General features: G+C 36.9%; 1 protein-coding gene across 2 annotated transcripts in view; it reads right to left on the bottom strand.

Moving 5' to 3' along the window:
- crfb1 (cytokine receptor family member b1) overlaps positions 1-16216 on the bottom strand; it is a 48944-nt gene extending 32728 nt beyond the window's left edge. The window contains exons 1-4 of one of the 2 annotated variants that reach the window (XM_016255876.1): positions 16087-16216; positions 14827-14898; positions 5315-5408; positions 4984-5104 (exon numbers count right to left, since the gene is read on the bottom strand). In XM_016255876.1, the coding sequence (XP_016111362.1) occupies positions 4984-5104; positions 5315-5366 (173 nt within the window). In that variant the 5' untranslated portion in view covers positions 5367-5408; positions 14827-14898; positions 16087-16216. The remainder of the gene's footprint in view (positions 1-4983; positions 5105-5314; positions 5409-14826; positions 14899-16086) is intronic. The other variant, XM_016255877.1, reaches the window with a different exon arrangement.
- Between the last annotated feature and the right edge of the window lie 853 nt (positions 16217-17069).

Here is a 17069-nt window from a genome sequence, read left to right as displayed (position 1 = left end):
TAAACCGTTAGCTGTCAGAAATTCACACTGCACTTTTAAGCTTTTATTTTGACGGAAACGGCAGTACAGCTTTTATTCTGAAGGAATAATAGTTCAGTGAAAATATGCTTACAAAAATATCCCTACAAATCTAGTGAAATGCTATAATCATCTGCTGCAAAAATAAAGCCTAACTGGTGGCTGTTGCGTACCCAAACACGCGCTAAACTCACAGCACGTGCGATAAACGAGTTAATTGTATTAATTCAGTGTGAACAGTGCCGTTCTCAGGTGCGGAAAACACCGGATCACTAGCCGATTCAATCCGTGTATCATTCGATCATTCGTTTTTTTATTTAATATTGAAAGTAGAAAAATTAGAAAACGGCTCCTTTTTCGTTTTTTTCCAAAAAACGGAAAATGAGAATTCAGCTTAAATTTTCGTTTTTCGTTCATGGGTGGAAAAATGAATAAACAGCTTGAATATTCGAATTCTACACATGGGCAGGAATTAAACGCCCCTTTCTGCTGATTGGTCAGCCGAAGATCAAACCGTGCCAGACTTATGAATAGCTCAACACGACTCATACCTGGGCAGAGTCTAGACAGGGCTTTCTTCTGTGTAGATATAAATTCTATTCTTTGCATCAGCTGGGCATGGCAGGGTATGATATGACAGCTGTCATAGCCTACCCTGCTCACCCAGTAAGTCTGTTTGTTTGTTTAATTAAGAAATTAAAAATATTTTTTCAAAATAAATATTTTAAACACTAAGACAAAAAGGAAAGAATAATAAATTGGCTTGGGTATATATAGGCCTATGTTCATGCAAGAACTGTCATTCTGACTGACAACCCGAGAACAATAGATATTAAATAGCCTACTTTTAGAGTTATGTAATGTTGTCTTGTGTTTTATTAAAATTGATTATAATTGATATCTCTAAAGCTGCTGCGCACTCGCACCGCAATGCAAGATTTTCATAAAATATAATAACTTGCCATTTCGGTTTGTTTCTCACCAAACCATCAGTATACATTCAGAATGCTTGGAATATACACCACGAGATGCATAGGATTATTTTACGACAGATATACATCTGATTCACAAAAAAAAAAAAATAATGTCACCATTCTCTGCCATTAAATTGGCAAGTGCGAGCAGGACATTTTTGTGTTATTAAGTAATAAGCCTTTAGAACAACATTAAGGTGAGTAGTCACTCTAGTTCACACAGTTCCAATAAATTGCGATGGGTTAAATAAACTCAAAAAGGAGACAAATGCAACTACAGTCAAGCGCAGAAGTGCACAGGAAATAAGCAGCAGTCATATTTAAAGCAGTTTAAATTAATATTGAGTACTGATTGATGTTCACTTGGATTTTTTTCCCCATCGAGGGGAAATAACTTAATACTCTTGTCATTTATAGTCATATGGCCAAATTTATATTTTTAATTGTGTAACGTTATAAAGTGACCTGATTGATGTTCACTTGGATTTTTTCCCCATGGAGGAGAAATAACTTAATGCTCTGTCATTTATAGTCATATGGTCAAATTTATATTTTTAATTGTGTAACGTTATAAAGTGACTTACTTTCAATATTAAATCAAAAAACGAATGATCGAATGATACACGGATTCGATCACCTCAACAATGTGTGCACTTCAATTTGAAATGCTCAGCACAAAACAGACTTGATGAAAGGATTATGCCATACTGTGCTTTCGGTTTTAGTTCATTTGACAGATACTGTGCCAAAGCATAAAATGGCCCAAAACACAACTTTAAAGACCTTTTTATGTTAGAATAAGAAGTTTAAAAATATTTTAAAGGGGTGGTTGACAGCTTTTTTCTAGGCTTGATTGTGTTTATGGGGTGCAGTCTAACATGTGTTAATGCTTCACATTATTTTTTATTATTTATATTATTTTTCACATAATTCACCTTTATTCTACACCACTCTGTCCCTTCTCCTATAAATGCTCTGATGATTTCCTGGTTTTATGAAGCCCCTCTCTCTGAAATACGCAATGGGCTCAGATTGGTTAGCTGGCCCAGTGTGTTGTGATTGGCTAAACCGCCTAGTGCACATCCATTAGTGTCTCATACTTTTAGACACGCTGTTATTTGTAAATGCTACTGCTTCGGTTAGCTTCTAATATAAGGTTTTATCCTGATTAAAGCTTTTTTATACAGCAGAATACATGATTGCATTGTAGCATTTTTGTAACAGTAAGAAGTGTTTGCCAGCAAGTATTGCTTGCTACCACGGCAACCGTGTGCGCATCCATGTGTAACGCCCCTCTTAGCTATGTGAAAAATATCTGTCTGTCTATACACAAAGTGTATAATTGGAACACAGTTCATTGGTGGAGCTGAGCTGATGATATGAGACAGAGAGAGAGAGAGAGAGAGAGAGAGACAAAGAGAGATAGAGAGAGACAGATGCAGAGCATGTGCGGAGGGGGACGCGAGGAACAAGATTAAGAACCGCTGCTTTAGAACACTGATTTTGAAACTTGTGAATCCATTAGAATCGTTTGAAGACAGAATCACAATTCATATATAGATTTTTTTCATACACCCCTAGTTTTGACGGCGTGGCAACAACTCTTCCTCTTCTCTAAAGCAGCGCAACATGACCCCGCCCCTTTTGTTGCATGTTCCCAGGGGCGGGGTTTATGTAAATTTCTGGGTTTGTGATGTCACCAACCCAGGAAGTAGCTCGTTGTAGTCCCTACGAGTCTTTTTTTAGGCATTAAACTATCATAATTTTAAAAGACAATATCTCAGTTTGCATTGAACTTTCAGCGTCATAACTTTGCAGATATTGCTTATGCTTAAACAGCAACGTTACATACTAACTAAAGTTGAAAAATGAAATCACAATCAACCACCCCTTCAAAAACCACTTTTTGCCCAGAAGAACTATCATTTCATATTGTCATGTGACCACGATAATATCGAGAGCTTGTTATCGCTAGCCTTTCCGAAATTGCCTACACTACTTCAAACATTTTATGAATATCATACTCAAATGGAGTTAACAAGGTTTTTACCATTGAATGACGGAGGTTTGTGCACTGAAAAAAAATTACTTGTAGGATTTACTTAAAAAAAAAAAAATCTTTGTAACAATTTGCACTCACAAATTTTAAGTACATTTTACTGCTACTGCTCTGTACAATCTACTTACTACTTGTATGAATTCAATATTATTTTTGTTCTCACTCTTTGTGCTATAAGTGCAAGAGTTATACTAAAACATACTGTAAAATATTTATTAAGATCTTTATTAAGACTTTAAATTAAGATGCCAAGAATAAAAAGAAGAGAAATGATCCAAAACCAATGGCTACTCCTGGATAAATTTTAAATGTTTTTAAACTGTAATAAAATTAATCGTAAAACCGTAAAACATCCATTATGTAACAGATCTAATTAAGTGCGTCACCATGCTACAGAGACTGCTGTTTACGCATTTGTTCCGCCCACAACCAAAGAAACCGGCAGTGGCTCTGCTTGTTCTTAAAAGGCTGATTAATTCAAAATGAACTCCCAGACATGGAATTCTGTAGCATGGAAATCCCAGTTTTTATGCTGGCATAGAGTGGTGTTTTTAGCTTTTGCCTCTTCAAAAAATAAAATGAGAAAGTGGACTGCCCTCTGACACACATGACATTGTCCCAGTCTGTTTATGGCTGTTGAGCAAGCATCCACTGGGGGGTATCAGGGCGTAATGTCCCCAGGGAAGATCATTTTATAAAGATATTCTAACAGACTCTACAGAGTAGGTGAAAGGCTCAAAGGTTGCCAACCAGTCGCAATGGAGTGGGAGTGCCAGGTGCAGTGCACTGAATGGGAGGCAAACTCACCCCACCCACGTAGAAGTATTTCTTATCTGGACCGTAGGCCTAGGAAAGGAGTGCCCAGTATAAATTGGTCCTGATAATATAACTGGGAGGGGGGATATTATACGTCTATCGGATGCCTCCGACAAAAAGCTGGTGAGTCATTTGATTGATATTTGATGATTTTGTTGTGCATACTTCCATTGTAACTAAACAATGTCCAAAAACACAGAAGTAAAACAATGTATAGAAAAGAAGAAAATATGTTTTCCTGAGCCCTGACCTAAGCTAGTTTAGATGTTATGGCTTACCCTAAGGAGGGCTGTGCTATCAAAACAACCCAGAAATATTTACAAACTGAAACAGTAGAGAGGCGTGATATAAAATTGGTCAAAAGTTTTAGAAGCAGCTACAAAAAAATGTTTGGTGGCAGATTGCTTCTAAAGGAGGATCTTGAAGTTAGTAAATGTAGAAATCCAGATATTTTCAAAGGTTCTCAATCTTATTCTCGCCACTGTATATTAAATGACAAAATAATTGATCAATTGCATTAAATATAATGCACAAACAAACAAAAAAATTATTGTTGAATAAACAACCAGGTCACAAGTTAGCAGTACATCACTCACTAGACTAAAAACTGTACATTTCAGACATGAGTTTGAGCGTACAAAATGTCGAGATTTTGGGATGACATTAAAAGAACTAATAACGTTTTTTGAACCGTTAACTGCAACAAACCATTTGAAAGAACCAGTTTAAATCACCCATCACTTACTCAGATGCACAAACATTGTATCATGAGCTGCGTGTGTGCAAACGTACACAGTTTGAAACACTTGAAAGGAAAGCCTGGAAAGGGTGTTACCTGGGAGCTGAGATATATTTGTTTGTATCAAACATAATGGCAATAACAAATTCCATCCCTAGTGTTAGAAGTGGTCATGCTGTTTTGCTAACTTTTTACAATGTTTCTAGAAAGATTCAAAACTTGGACAACATAGCCTTTTCCAACTGTTTTGCACTTAATTTCAGTGTGCAAAAAAAGGTAACTTCTTATTCTGTCCTTCACAATGAGGTGAGCGGAAAGGTTTTATCTACTTGTTGCAGAATTGCTTCCTGACTAATTTGCTCTTTGAGAACACTCACCTTCGATTTACATTGAAAACAGTCTGTGGAGGAGAATTTATTCCAGGGCTCCACTGTAAAATGTGCTTGAAGTTATGAGACAATATTGTAAAGTTGACAGGAGCAGGGATTGTGTTAAGCACTAGAAGAAGAAAACCATAAAGAAATATGACACATACCACAAACAATAAATGTTTATCTTTTGCTTTTTGTCTTGTCTTGCCAATAGTTTATCAAAAATACCCAAAACACCTAAAATTTTTGGAAATATATATATATATTAAAAAACTTAAAATGAGAATAAAAGCTTCTGTGAATAAAAGCCCCCCCCCCCCCTCCCCCCCAATCATACCTGTAAAGTAGAGAGACATGAGGAAAAGCTGCCCCGTGTAAGTGATCCTCATTTTGATTGTTGATCATAATTCACAAATAGCAGCAACCTCACACTGAAATAAAAGTACAAAAGAGAAATGATTCAGACGGGCCACAAAGAAAAGAGGAACAAGGAAAAAGAGACCTTTATTTACCAAACCTTTATTGCAGGGGTGCCCACACTCGGTCCTGGAGGGCCGGTGTTCTGCAGAGTTTAGCTCCAACCCTAATCAAACACACCTGAAGCAGCTAATCAAGGTCTTACTAGGCATACTAGAAACATCCAAGCAGGTGTGTTGAGGCAAGCTGGAGCTAAACTCTCCAGGACCGAGTTTGGGCACCCCTGCTTTATTGTAACATTAAAAGGGTCATCGGATGCCCATTTTCCACACGTTGATATGATTATTTAGGGTCTTAATAAAAGGTCTATAACATACTTTGGTTAAAATTTCTCAATGGTAGTGTAAAACAACACCCTTTTTACCTTCAAAAGCTGTCAAAAACAGCTGTTCAAAGTGACCTGTTTCGGTGCATTTTCCTTTAAATGCTAATGAGTTCTGCTGACTCCGCCCCTCTCTTCCGTGGGGTGACGAGCCGCACTCATGAGACTAAACTTCAGCCGCATTTAGCCACGGAACTTGCCAACTAGCACATTATTAGGAAAGGCCATCTGCAAAAATTCATAAAAAAAAACTTATTTCTTCTATAGGTGAAGCTGGATAATGAATGATTTGCGCAAACATAGAAGCATTTAGGTAGATCGGGGGGGCGCATTCCCTTTAAAAACAGTTGTAATCCACTGCGTCTTTACGGTGTCTCTCAGATGTTGGGAGTAAATGAGGACTGCTATGTTCATTATTACATCCAACAACAGAACGCCTCAATCGCTTAGGAGTCATTCTTGTCTACTCCTGCTCCGGCGTCAAAACAATGGCAGACTGATGACAGCTCACTCAGGGACGGTCTGTGCCAAAACGCAAGTGTCAATCAACAATCGTGGGAGGGGCCTGGTTCTGTGTGACGTCACACAGCCAAGAATCTGAGAACGGCTTGATCTGAGAAAGGGGTTATGATTTTTGCGGATTAAAAAAAAAAAAAAAAAAAAAAAAACAACGGGGGGGTTTTTTTTCTTTTAGGGGGGGTTGTGTCTCTCAGATGTTGGGAGTAAATGAGGACTGCTATGTTCATTATTACATCCAACAACAGAACGCCTCAATCGCTTAGGAGTCATTCTTGTCTACTCCTGCTCCGGCGTCAAAACAATGGCAGACTGATGACAGCTCACTCAGGGACGGTCTGTGCCAAAACGCAAGTGTCAATCAACAATCGTGGGAGGGGCCTGGTTCTGTGTGACGTCACACAGCCAAGAATCTGAGAACGGCTTGATCTGAGAAAGGGGTTATGATTTTTGCGGATTAAAAAAAAAAAAAAAAAAAAAAAAAGCACTGGGAGGATTTTTATCATTATAGGGTGGTTGTGTACACACACTGCCAACACATATTTCAGTTCAAACAACATGTAAAAGTGCATTTCGCATCCGATGACCCCTTTAAAAACCAAAATACACAAAGCTTTTTAACATCACACATATTTTACCTTAAAAGCATTAAAAAACTAAAATATATACACATTTTTTTTCTTTCACACTTCACCAAACTCTTTAAGGGGTCATGAACTGAGAAATTAAATTTCCCTTGATCTTCTGACATACAACAGGTCTATGTACTATAAAACATACTGTAAGTTTAAAAATTCAAACCTCTCTCATTAGTTTAAAAACAGTTTTATATTGAAACCAAGCTCAGAAAAGGAATTTTGGAATGTTCCACTTTATAATAATAGTGTGGCTAAACACAGCCTCCGCAGTAGAAGATCAACGCCTACTTCTACATCATTACTGTTTAGCCCCGGCCACCAATTCAGGCTTGTAGTAGGATGAGAGGAAATACTAGAGACAACATTAATTTTTAATTACCCAAGACCCGAGGCCACTGATACTGAACCCGGCCCGTGTCCGAGGCACTCGTCTAAGTTTTGGACCTGAACCCGCTCGGGTATTGGGTCAGACATCGAGTTTTCAAGTGGACTTGTGAAGACCTCTACTGAGAAGCTCCTGTTTTCCACCTTCATTAGTTTACTGTCTTTGTTTACAGTTTATTTTTTTATTTTTTACGGGTTTTCTTTTGAATTGCACTCAAAAAAAGTATTTTTTTGATGCTGTTCACTTTATTTAAACAATTCATTTTGATTTAACACCATGTATCAGGTTTGTCATTCAAACATGACTGCATCTTGTTAAACTGACTTGAAATGGTTGCTTTTTGGCTTAACGCGATGTTTTAATTTTGAAAGAACATGTTTCAATCAAGTATCTCAAAATACGTTTTACACTTTCCATCATGCTTTGCACAGGACTGGATATGGGGAGAGAAAATGTTGAAATAAAGTGTTATTTTATGCATTTTTTAGTAAAATGTGATAGGGAGACTTTTTCATGCCTAATGCTCTATTATGTGGGCATTTTAAAATACTTTCTATTGGTGTATTTTGTGCGAGTTACCATTGTGGTGACGTGTGGAGCGTGTTGAGGACCTGCTTAAAAAAAAAGTCTAAAAAGCGACTCCAATGAGAGTGCTAGTGCATGATATACACACAGTACCATCCTTAAACTGCCAACAACTAACATCATATGTGTAAAGAAAAGTTAGATTATATCTTACTTGCTTATGTTTTTATTAGGGATGCGCCAATCCGATATTCATATCGGGTATCGGCTCCGATAGTGCCATTTTTCTTGGATCAAGTATCGGTCAGAGAGGGCTGATCCAAATCCGAGATTTTTATTTGTATTTTTCTCGATTGTGCGAATTATTCTGTGTTACTTCTGATACGATAGCTTAATGTGAGCTACATATGAATATTTAAGTCTTTACATTAAAGTTCACACAAACTCTTTTCTCCGCTGTGGCTGTCAGTCATTTGTTCAGCCTTTAAACCCTGATCCCATTTGGTTACAGCAGTCAGCTCGGTAAAGCTCTCTCTAAGATCATTCTGTGTTCCCTTCCCATTATACCTGATTTGTAAATACATGTCTATGATTTTGCAAAAAGGACTTTATCTTCTTGCCGGAGTTTAATGTTGTTTTGTTACTTGCTACCGGGTGTCTGTGAGAACAAAACACGGGCGTAGAAAAGACTATAAATTGTTTTTAACGTGCACAGTAACTGAAATTTAAAACTGTTAAAAGAAAGGCTCAATAACTGTTGCACAGGTATAATACACTACGCATCAATTTCTCTTCCCTTTGTGCTTTGCAGTTTTTAACACGAAGCGCTTACAATGTGCGCATTCGGTTGCTCCGGACGCCATGTTGCTTCAAGCGCATCATTCTACACACCGGATGCACACAATGTAAGCGCTTAGTGCTCATAGACTGTATAAAAACAGTTCGTGCTGCACTGTATTTGTTTTGTCCTATCATATCTATCATATGTTGTTGCCTTATTAAAAAATATGCTATACATTTAAAAGAAATGTATTTTAATTTTATAGTATATACTTATATATATAAATACATTCATGAATGTTTTTAATGAATGGATTTTATAATAATACAAATAGCAATGTGTAACATTTTATCATATTTAGTGCAACACTTTTATTTGTTCCCCACAAAATATTGTTTTTTCACTAAATGTTTGGATTTCTAAAATTATTGTGCACTGATTTTTCTAGAATAACTTTTGCTGCCGAATTATCCACTAACCTAGTTTATGATAAATTTTTGTCATAGATTATAAATATACATAGGCCTATATTTTTTCATATTTATAGTTTATTTTATTTTTCTTTATAATGAAGTAGTCTGTATCTAGTAGACTGTGAAAGAAGGATTATCAATTCCACACACAGAGATATATAAATTTTACAATTATTTAAATGGGGGGAAAAAACTTCACTGGTATCAGATCAGTATCGGAGGCGAAAAATCGGATCGGATCGGAGCATCACTAGTTTTTATAACACTTTGGATGAACTTGCATGGACAGTGGTTCTACATGATGTAAACATATTATCTCTACTCAGATATTTCTTATAGGATAAACTAAAGCAAACTGAGTAAACTCAACTAAAATTAGAGATAATAAGTCCTAATAACTTGATTTATTCATGTCCAAATAACATGGTACAAACACGTGGAACCACTGTCCATGATTGAATCATGTTCAGCCAGAGTCATTTTTTGAGTGTGTCTGACCCCCCCATAACATAGGTATTAGTTACTTGCATAAGTTATTAAATGCAAAATTTTTGAACTAGTCATAAACTGTAAAACATTTCTATTAGACTTTTTTTTGGTAATTGTGTCCTGAACTGATGTTTTGCGCAGGTATATCTTGTGAAGGTGCAGGTAAATGAAGGGAAATGTAAAGCGTTAGATCAACCAATGATCAACCAGTTCTCTAAAATAACTCAAGAGATGCATGTCATGAAGCTTTATTTGGCAAGCATATATAGACAGAACACAGCACAGTGCTACAAATTCTGACAATGGAAAAACAACAAGGAAACATACAGGGTCAGTGGCCAGAAAGAAGAGATGTAAGGATGCATGGTGGAAGGGTATAGGGAGGATGTAGGCATGTTTCTTATTTCACATTTCTCAGTCATGACTTTATGGCCAAGGCCATAGAAAGGGTACAGCCGAATGTTGGGAGAACACTTTATACAGACTGTAACAGTCACGTACATGTATGCACAGTCATGTGTGTGTGTGTGTGTGCAACTTTAATACTGTTGCATAATCCCTTATTTGGCAGGTCTTCTCTGTATTATTTGGCCTCTTCAAAAAAAATGCAATGACTTTTTTAAATGAGTTACAGTGTGTCATTTAGCGATAAAGGAATTATGGTGTTAAGGAAAGGACTACACTTTCTTTTCAGCTTGTCACAAGAGCTACTCATACATTGATTCATTGCCTACTTTAATACATCCTTACTTCATGATGAAATTTTACTACCACAACTGTATACCTTCTTAATTAGTTAATTAAAAAGTGGATTTGCTAACAATCTCCAGTCTCTGTGGGAGGTCACAAAATGTTTTATTATGGGAAAATGTATTGCCTTTTCCTCTTTTCAGAAATCTAGGAAGAGCCACAAGGACGAACTGGAGAGACAAGTTCAGGAGACAGAAAAGGACTTCAAAATCTCCATTTGTCAACAGAAAGGAGAGGAACTACGTGCACTTGACTAAAGAATTAGACTAAACTAAAGGTGTCACTTCTACACAAAGTCGAATTCATTATGCACTGCATCAGACAGTCATACAATTTTAAAAGTGAGCTTATAAATAGAGAATACATTACTCCAGGTACAATATACTACTAGGTTAGACCAGATCCTTATTGTTTTCTCTGCAATAAGGGTGTGTTCACACTTGTCATGTTTGGTTCAATTAAAACAAACTCTGGTGCGATTGCTCTGTTAGTGCAGTTCGTTTGAATAAGTGTGAACGCTGCCATCCGAACCCTGGTGCGCACCAAACAAGAAGACCGAGACCGCTAAGGGTGTGTTCACACATGTAGTTTGTTTCGTTTGGTTCATTTGGTCTGGACCAAAAAGGAAAATTATACATTTGGTCCTGGTCCGCTTAGCGTTCACATTGGCATTTTTGACAGCGAACCTAAAGGCATAGTGATACATTCACAACCTGATTGGTCGGCTTCAATGACGTATATATTGTGACGGAACTCACCGAACACCCCAAACTAAATGTGCATTAGACTTAAAGTGGCGCTGCAGGTGTATGGTATCAACGCACCCATTAACCGATCGGTCTGCTCAGCGCTGCTTTAAGTCGAACACTCCGAACCCTGGTGCGCACCAAACAAGAAGACCGAGACCGCTAAGGGTGTGTTCACACATGTAGTTTGTTTCGTTTGGTTCATTTGGTCTGGACCAAAAAGGAAAATTATACATTTGGTCCTGGTCCGCTTAGCGTTCACATTGGCATTTTTGACAGCGAACCTAAAGGCATAGTGATACATTCACAACCTGATTGGTCGGCTTCAATGACGTATATATTGTGACGGAACTCACCGAACACCCCAAACTAAATGTGCATTAGACTTAAAGTGGCGCTGCAGGTGTATGGTATCAACGCACCCATTAACCGATCGGTCTGCTCAGCGCTGCTTTAAGTCGAACACACCTAATGCCGTCTGCTGGACTAAGCGCACTCATTCTTGCGTGTAGGCTACATATATACATAATATATGAATGCAACACGGACCAAATACTTCTAAACGAACCAAAAACAGGAAGTAATGACAAGATGCGACGCTATGCGACATGATTTGACGACACGGTGTAACCAAAACAAAATGAGCAGAGGTCAAACATGGAGCAACGATGAGGTAAAGTGCCTTTTATGAGCTCCTTGTGAGTTTGCAGGTGGTGAAAATTAAATTATATGTAGCCTACACACAAGAATGAGCGCGCTTAGTCCAGCAGACGGCATTAGGTGTGTTCAACTTAAAGCAGCGCTGAGCAGACCGATCGGTTAATGGGTCGTGGGTTCGAGTCTTGGTACCAACGGGGATTGTCAGCGGGGGGAGTGAATGACCAACGCTCTCCTCCACCTTCAGTAACCACAACTGAGGTGAGACCCTTGAGCAAGGCACCAAACCCCCAACTGCTCCCCGGGCGCCGCAGCAATATGGCTGCCCACTGCTCCGGGTGCATGTTCATGGTGTATGTGTGTGTGTTCACTACTCACTGCTGTGTGTGTGCACTTGGATGGGTGAAACACAGAGCACAATTTCTGAGTATGGGACACCATAATCGGCCACATGTCCTTTCCTTTCCTTTTTAATGATTATAAAGGGAGTTTTATTTGCACACTTTCTAGACCAGTGTTTCCCAACCTTTCTTTAGTCGCGGCACCCTTTGGAAATTTTAACAAATTTGTGGCACCCTACAAAATTAATTTTGTCACAATATTTGAATTTCTAACTTCGATATGATACTTTGAAAACTTTTGCTCACTCAGTGTTTTTTCTATTTTTACAGTGGGGTAATTTTGTTGCAGTAGCACGAGATAGCTTGATTTAAAACTTTGAATTGAATAAAAAATGACAAGGAGGCTAAGCAGTTATTAATAATAAAATAAGAACAAATAAAGAAATTACTAATGATAGTACAAATAAAAAATGACCATAGGCCAACAAATGAAATAAACTGCTTTTTAGTTTTTCAGGTAGGTCTAACACAGTAGGGCTATTAAGAGATTTTTTTTTTTTTACCAATTATCCAAATAATGTTTAATCCTAGAAAGCTCTTATTATCAGAGGACACGTGAGCATAATGGTTAGCAGATCAATGAATGAGAGGGCAGTGTTACCAGAGTTGCCCATTTACCACACCTTGTTACAGCACAGTAGGGCTATTGCAAACAGAAACAATACTGTACTACATAGATGTTTCCTGTCAGCTCGATTTTTGAGTGGACTTTGCTGTTCCGATGGCCATGAACGGTATATGAGTGGAGCACTCACATGGGTCGTGAGCGACTGAGCGGAGCGCACACGCATAGAGCAGGATAATACGCAGAGCATCACACCATGTGAAAGTGAATCCTGAGCGGTGAACTAATTTTCGGCAGCCGGAATTTCAGTGCATCTCTATTTATTGGCGACATCAGAAATGGATATTATATAATAGCTGCTTTTTTGAACATTTTAGGCACCCCGGTTAAAAAAAATTATAAAAATTATACTGAATGGGATAGTGTATAATGTTACAAAAGCTTTTTATTTCAGATAAATGCTGATCTTTGGATCTTTCTATTCATCAAAGAATCCTGAAAATTTTTTTTACTCAACTGTTTTAAATATTGATAATCAGCAAATCAGCATATTAGAATGATTTCTGAAGCATCATGTAACACTGAAGACTGGAGTAATGAAGCTGAAAATTTAACTATGTATGATCACAGGAATAAATTACATTTTAAAATCTATTCAAATAGAAAGCAATTTTAAATAGTAAAAATATTTCAACATTTTACTGTTTTTGCTGTACTATTAGAAATCTTACTGTTCAAAAACTTTTGACTGGTAGTGTAGGCTGATTATTCTTATAGACTGAAACAAATGTGCTTCAGCTAGAAAAAAGGGTATGAAAAGTGCTCAGAGTCGCTGCAGAAAACAAAAAAATTGAACGACAAAAACTGGAAATGTTGCTGGAGATGGCTTATTTAAAATGCAAACTCATTCTCTGCCAGCAGGAGGCGCTTTTAGAGTGATAAAACTAGCGGTTTCTCCAGTAACGGCTATAATCAAAGCAGCTCCGCTCATGAATGCTACTTTATCAGATAAAATGAAAATGCCATCTTCTGAAGACAGTCGGTTCCCTTCAGTGATACATTCATATAAAACACCTGTTCCGTGTTATGATTTTGAAACGTGCAGTGCTCATGTTTATTCAACGAAGTCAAACTGCACAAATAAATCAATGTATGGGAAACTGGTAATGTATATCGAAATATCTGAAATGTGTTTAAAAATCATATCACCGTTATTGAAAAAAATTATATCGCGATACATATTGATATTGAATTATTGTCCAGCCCTAGCTTCTGTATAATGCATATTAAAGTTCATAAGTGCAGCACTGCTTTGTTTACAGCGGAAACCAAGGAAAAGCTTTAAGCGCCACCTGCTGCAGAGAGTGAATATGCGTCTAATTCAGCTCCTCTGCTGTTTCTGTTTCATGCAGATAATTTTTATGTATAGTTTCACAAAACTGAAGTCAAACCATTCTGTTTTTGTTTCAAATTTATACGATCTAATTTAGTTTAAAAACTGCTCATGTTGTATGTATGCAGCATCTTTGTTTGGATCATGATTAAAATGCAGTGGTTGCCTCTAATTTTAAATGGAAAGAGCACAGACAAAGTCTTATTTTGTTTATATGAAGAGATTTATTTTATTTGTGTTATTTATTTGATTTGGGGCTTGTTTTAAAATTTCAATTTAGTTTTGTTATTTACATTTACATTATATTTAAATTTTGTAATTTAGCAGACGCTTTTATCCAAAGCGACTTACAAATGAGGACAATAGAAGCAATCAAAACCAACAAAAGAGCAATAATATACAAGTGCTATATTACTATATTATTATAGTGTTATATTTCAATTTCACAAAGAAACATGCAGCATTTTGTCCAAGCAATAATAAAAGGACACATTTAATTTATAATTTATCTTAAATCTCATTTTGTAAAAAAAAATTAATAAATCGTGAATTGAATCGAATCGTGAAATCAAAATCTTTTTTCAAGGGTATCGGTTAATATCTTGATTGCTGTTTTGACATAATTTTAGTCATATATCAACTACCTCACATTAACAAATCACAGGTGTCCCATTAGAAGAAAAGTAAAGTCTTTTACGTACACATTACATTCAAAGAGGTTTAATAAATACCTTTAGTGGATGGGATCTTGATAAATTCACCTGATTCTTAAGTCACCCCTACACCATGGTGACTGACAAGATCTATGCAAGGAAGATGAAAAACAGTTTAACACTAGGCTACTTAAAAAAATGAATGTCTTAACATGAATTCTTGAAAATGTACCATGTAGCTCCATGGTATTCCTTTAAGTATATTGGTGCATCATGTAAAATGATGATAATTGTATATCTACATCATACAGTAGGCTATATCAAACAACCATACTACACTTGTACTATCACTGTACCACAGTAATGCCATATTGCTTTAAAAAAGCCAACTAAATAGAAAATGTTAAACACAGTAGTAAGTATTAACTTTCACCCCTAAAAGGAACAAATGAAAACAATATTTATCTTAAAATTCTTATTAGTGGACATCTAATAAATAGCCCCAAGCACGTTTTAAAAATGTATGTTTTATATAAAACTCTACCATACGGTTGAGCTGTCAGTCCATGGTAAATCTTGATTTAAATTCAGAGAACTATTTCTATTAGTTATTTTCCAATAATAAACATTCTTTTAACTTTATTAGTATCTTGGATACATTTCATAACCTTCAGGATCCACAAAGATAAAAAATTATATTGAAGCGTCTCTATAATATAGACGTATGGCAATATATAATATATGTTAAATGATGTCCTTTACAGACATATCAACCGTACGGTCAACGCATGATTTTGGATAATTATGGTAAATAAACATTTTTGCATTTCTCATATTTGTTTTTATATATTTATGTTCTTTTACCCTCTACCCTATTTACAACAACATCATGGTTTCACCCCTACTTCCTTGATAGCTTGTTTGACCAGCTGTTATCTGATGACTGACCAGCACCGTTCTCCCTTCTGTGTGACTGACTGAAGTTTGTAAACTGCTGCTGTCACTTGAAAACTGGAAATTCCCAACCCCCCGTGACAACAGCAGACACAGAGATGGGGCAGTACAGCTGTGGAAACATTGCTCTCTCATTTCTTACTTTTGATACATTTATTCCTATCAAATTAAGCTCAACGTACGGTAGAGATATCAGTTAAAAGGTTAAAACGACCTGAATTTCTCCGGAATACGTTGCCTTTGCAAATCAATGATTTTTTTTTATTAAACAACTAAATTAATTACTTTGTGCGACGATTGAAACATTACAAGTGAAATGTATCAAGTTCCAACTGTTTCTGAACACTCACTTAAAAACACATTTTAAAAAGCTCTTCACAGTACCTGTAAATCCGTGATGTTATATCCTATCCTTTTGTCAACGAGAGCGCACAAAATTTAACGTTAAGTGAACGTTTTCAAACGTTTAAGGAAGTTCCCAAATCTGCTTTCCTAACGTCATTACTGAAAAACGCCTGCACAACCGGAGGCTGCAGTTTCAGGACCGCATTTCCAGGACCCTATAGTTTTTGTAACAGCGCCACCTACCGAATTGGGTGATATAGCGGAGGCAACACCCTTCTCGAAAAACACGTGACTCAAGTTCACTTGACACAGGCAGGAAGTCATGTGATGTTCATTGAAAAGAAAAACTAATTGGTTACTTGTGTGTAAGCGAACTAAATTATAATAATTGCCTATAGTAGAAGCAGACTCTATATGTTTTGGGGCTTTTGTTTTGTTTCCCTTTGTTTAATATCAAGTAACAGCCTAAGATCACGTCAGCACAAACGATGCCCGGTGTTACAATATAATTATGGAACGCCAGACAGTTCAAAATATACGTGAATTTTAACATGTAAACAATGCATCGTATACATATTGATTACGCGTTGTATAAATGCCAAAGCTATAGTAACACAGGACGCATCTTGCACAAGGCTGTTTTACTGTAAAGCACATTCATGCCAGAGATATTTTATTTACTATTCAGCTAATCAAAACCCTCAGCCGATTACTTTCTTTTTTTCTGGCAGACCAAACTCCAGCCAGAGCTCAGCCAAATGATGTTTGATACTAGACTGTGAAAAAAACTGCACCAGAATTAAGCCAGAAGTTCCGAATGTAAGCCAGACTCAGCCCACACTTGCTATCTGGGTAAGCGGAGAAGTTTCATTTTAGCGGTCAGCAACTTTCCTATATTTTATGATAGACCAGATAGACCAGCGCTTGCTCTTTTACCGCAAATAAATGACCATGATGGCAAAGAACACTTCTTCTGAGCTGTGGATCAGACTTTACCATCTGCTCCGCTGAGGAGGACATCA

Source organism: Sinocyclocheilus grahami, unplaced genomic scaffold, assembly GCF_001515645.1.
Source record: "Sinocyclocheilus grahami isolate Dianchi unplaced genomic scaffold, SAMN03320097.WGS_v1.1 scaffold1375.1, whole genome shotgun sequence".
Classification (NCBI taxonomy): Eukaryota; Metazoa; Chordata; class Actinopteri; order Cypriniformes; family Cyprinidae; genus Sinocyclocheilus; species Sinocyclocheilus grahami.
This window is presented reverse-complemented; position numbering and strand designations above follow the sequence as displayed.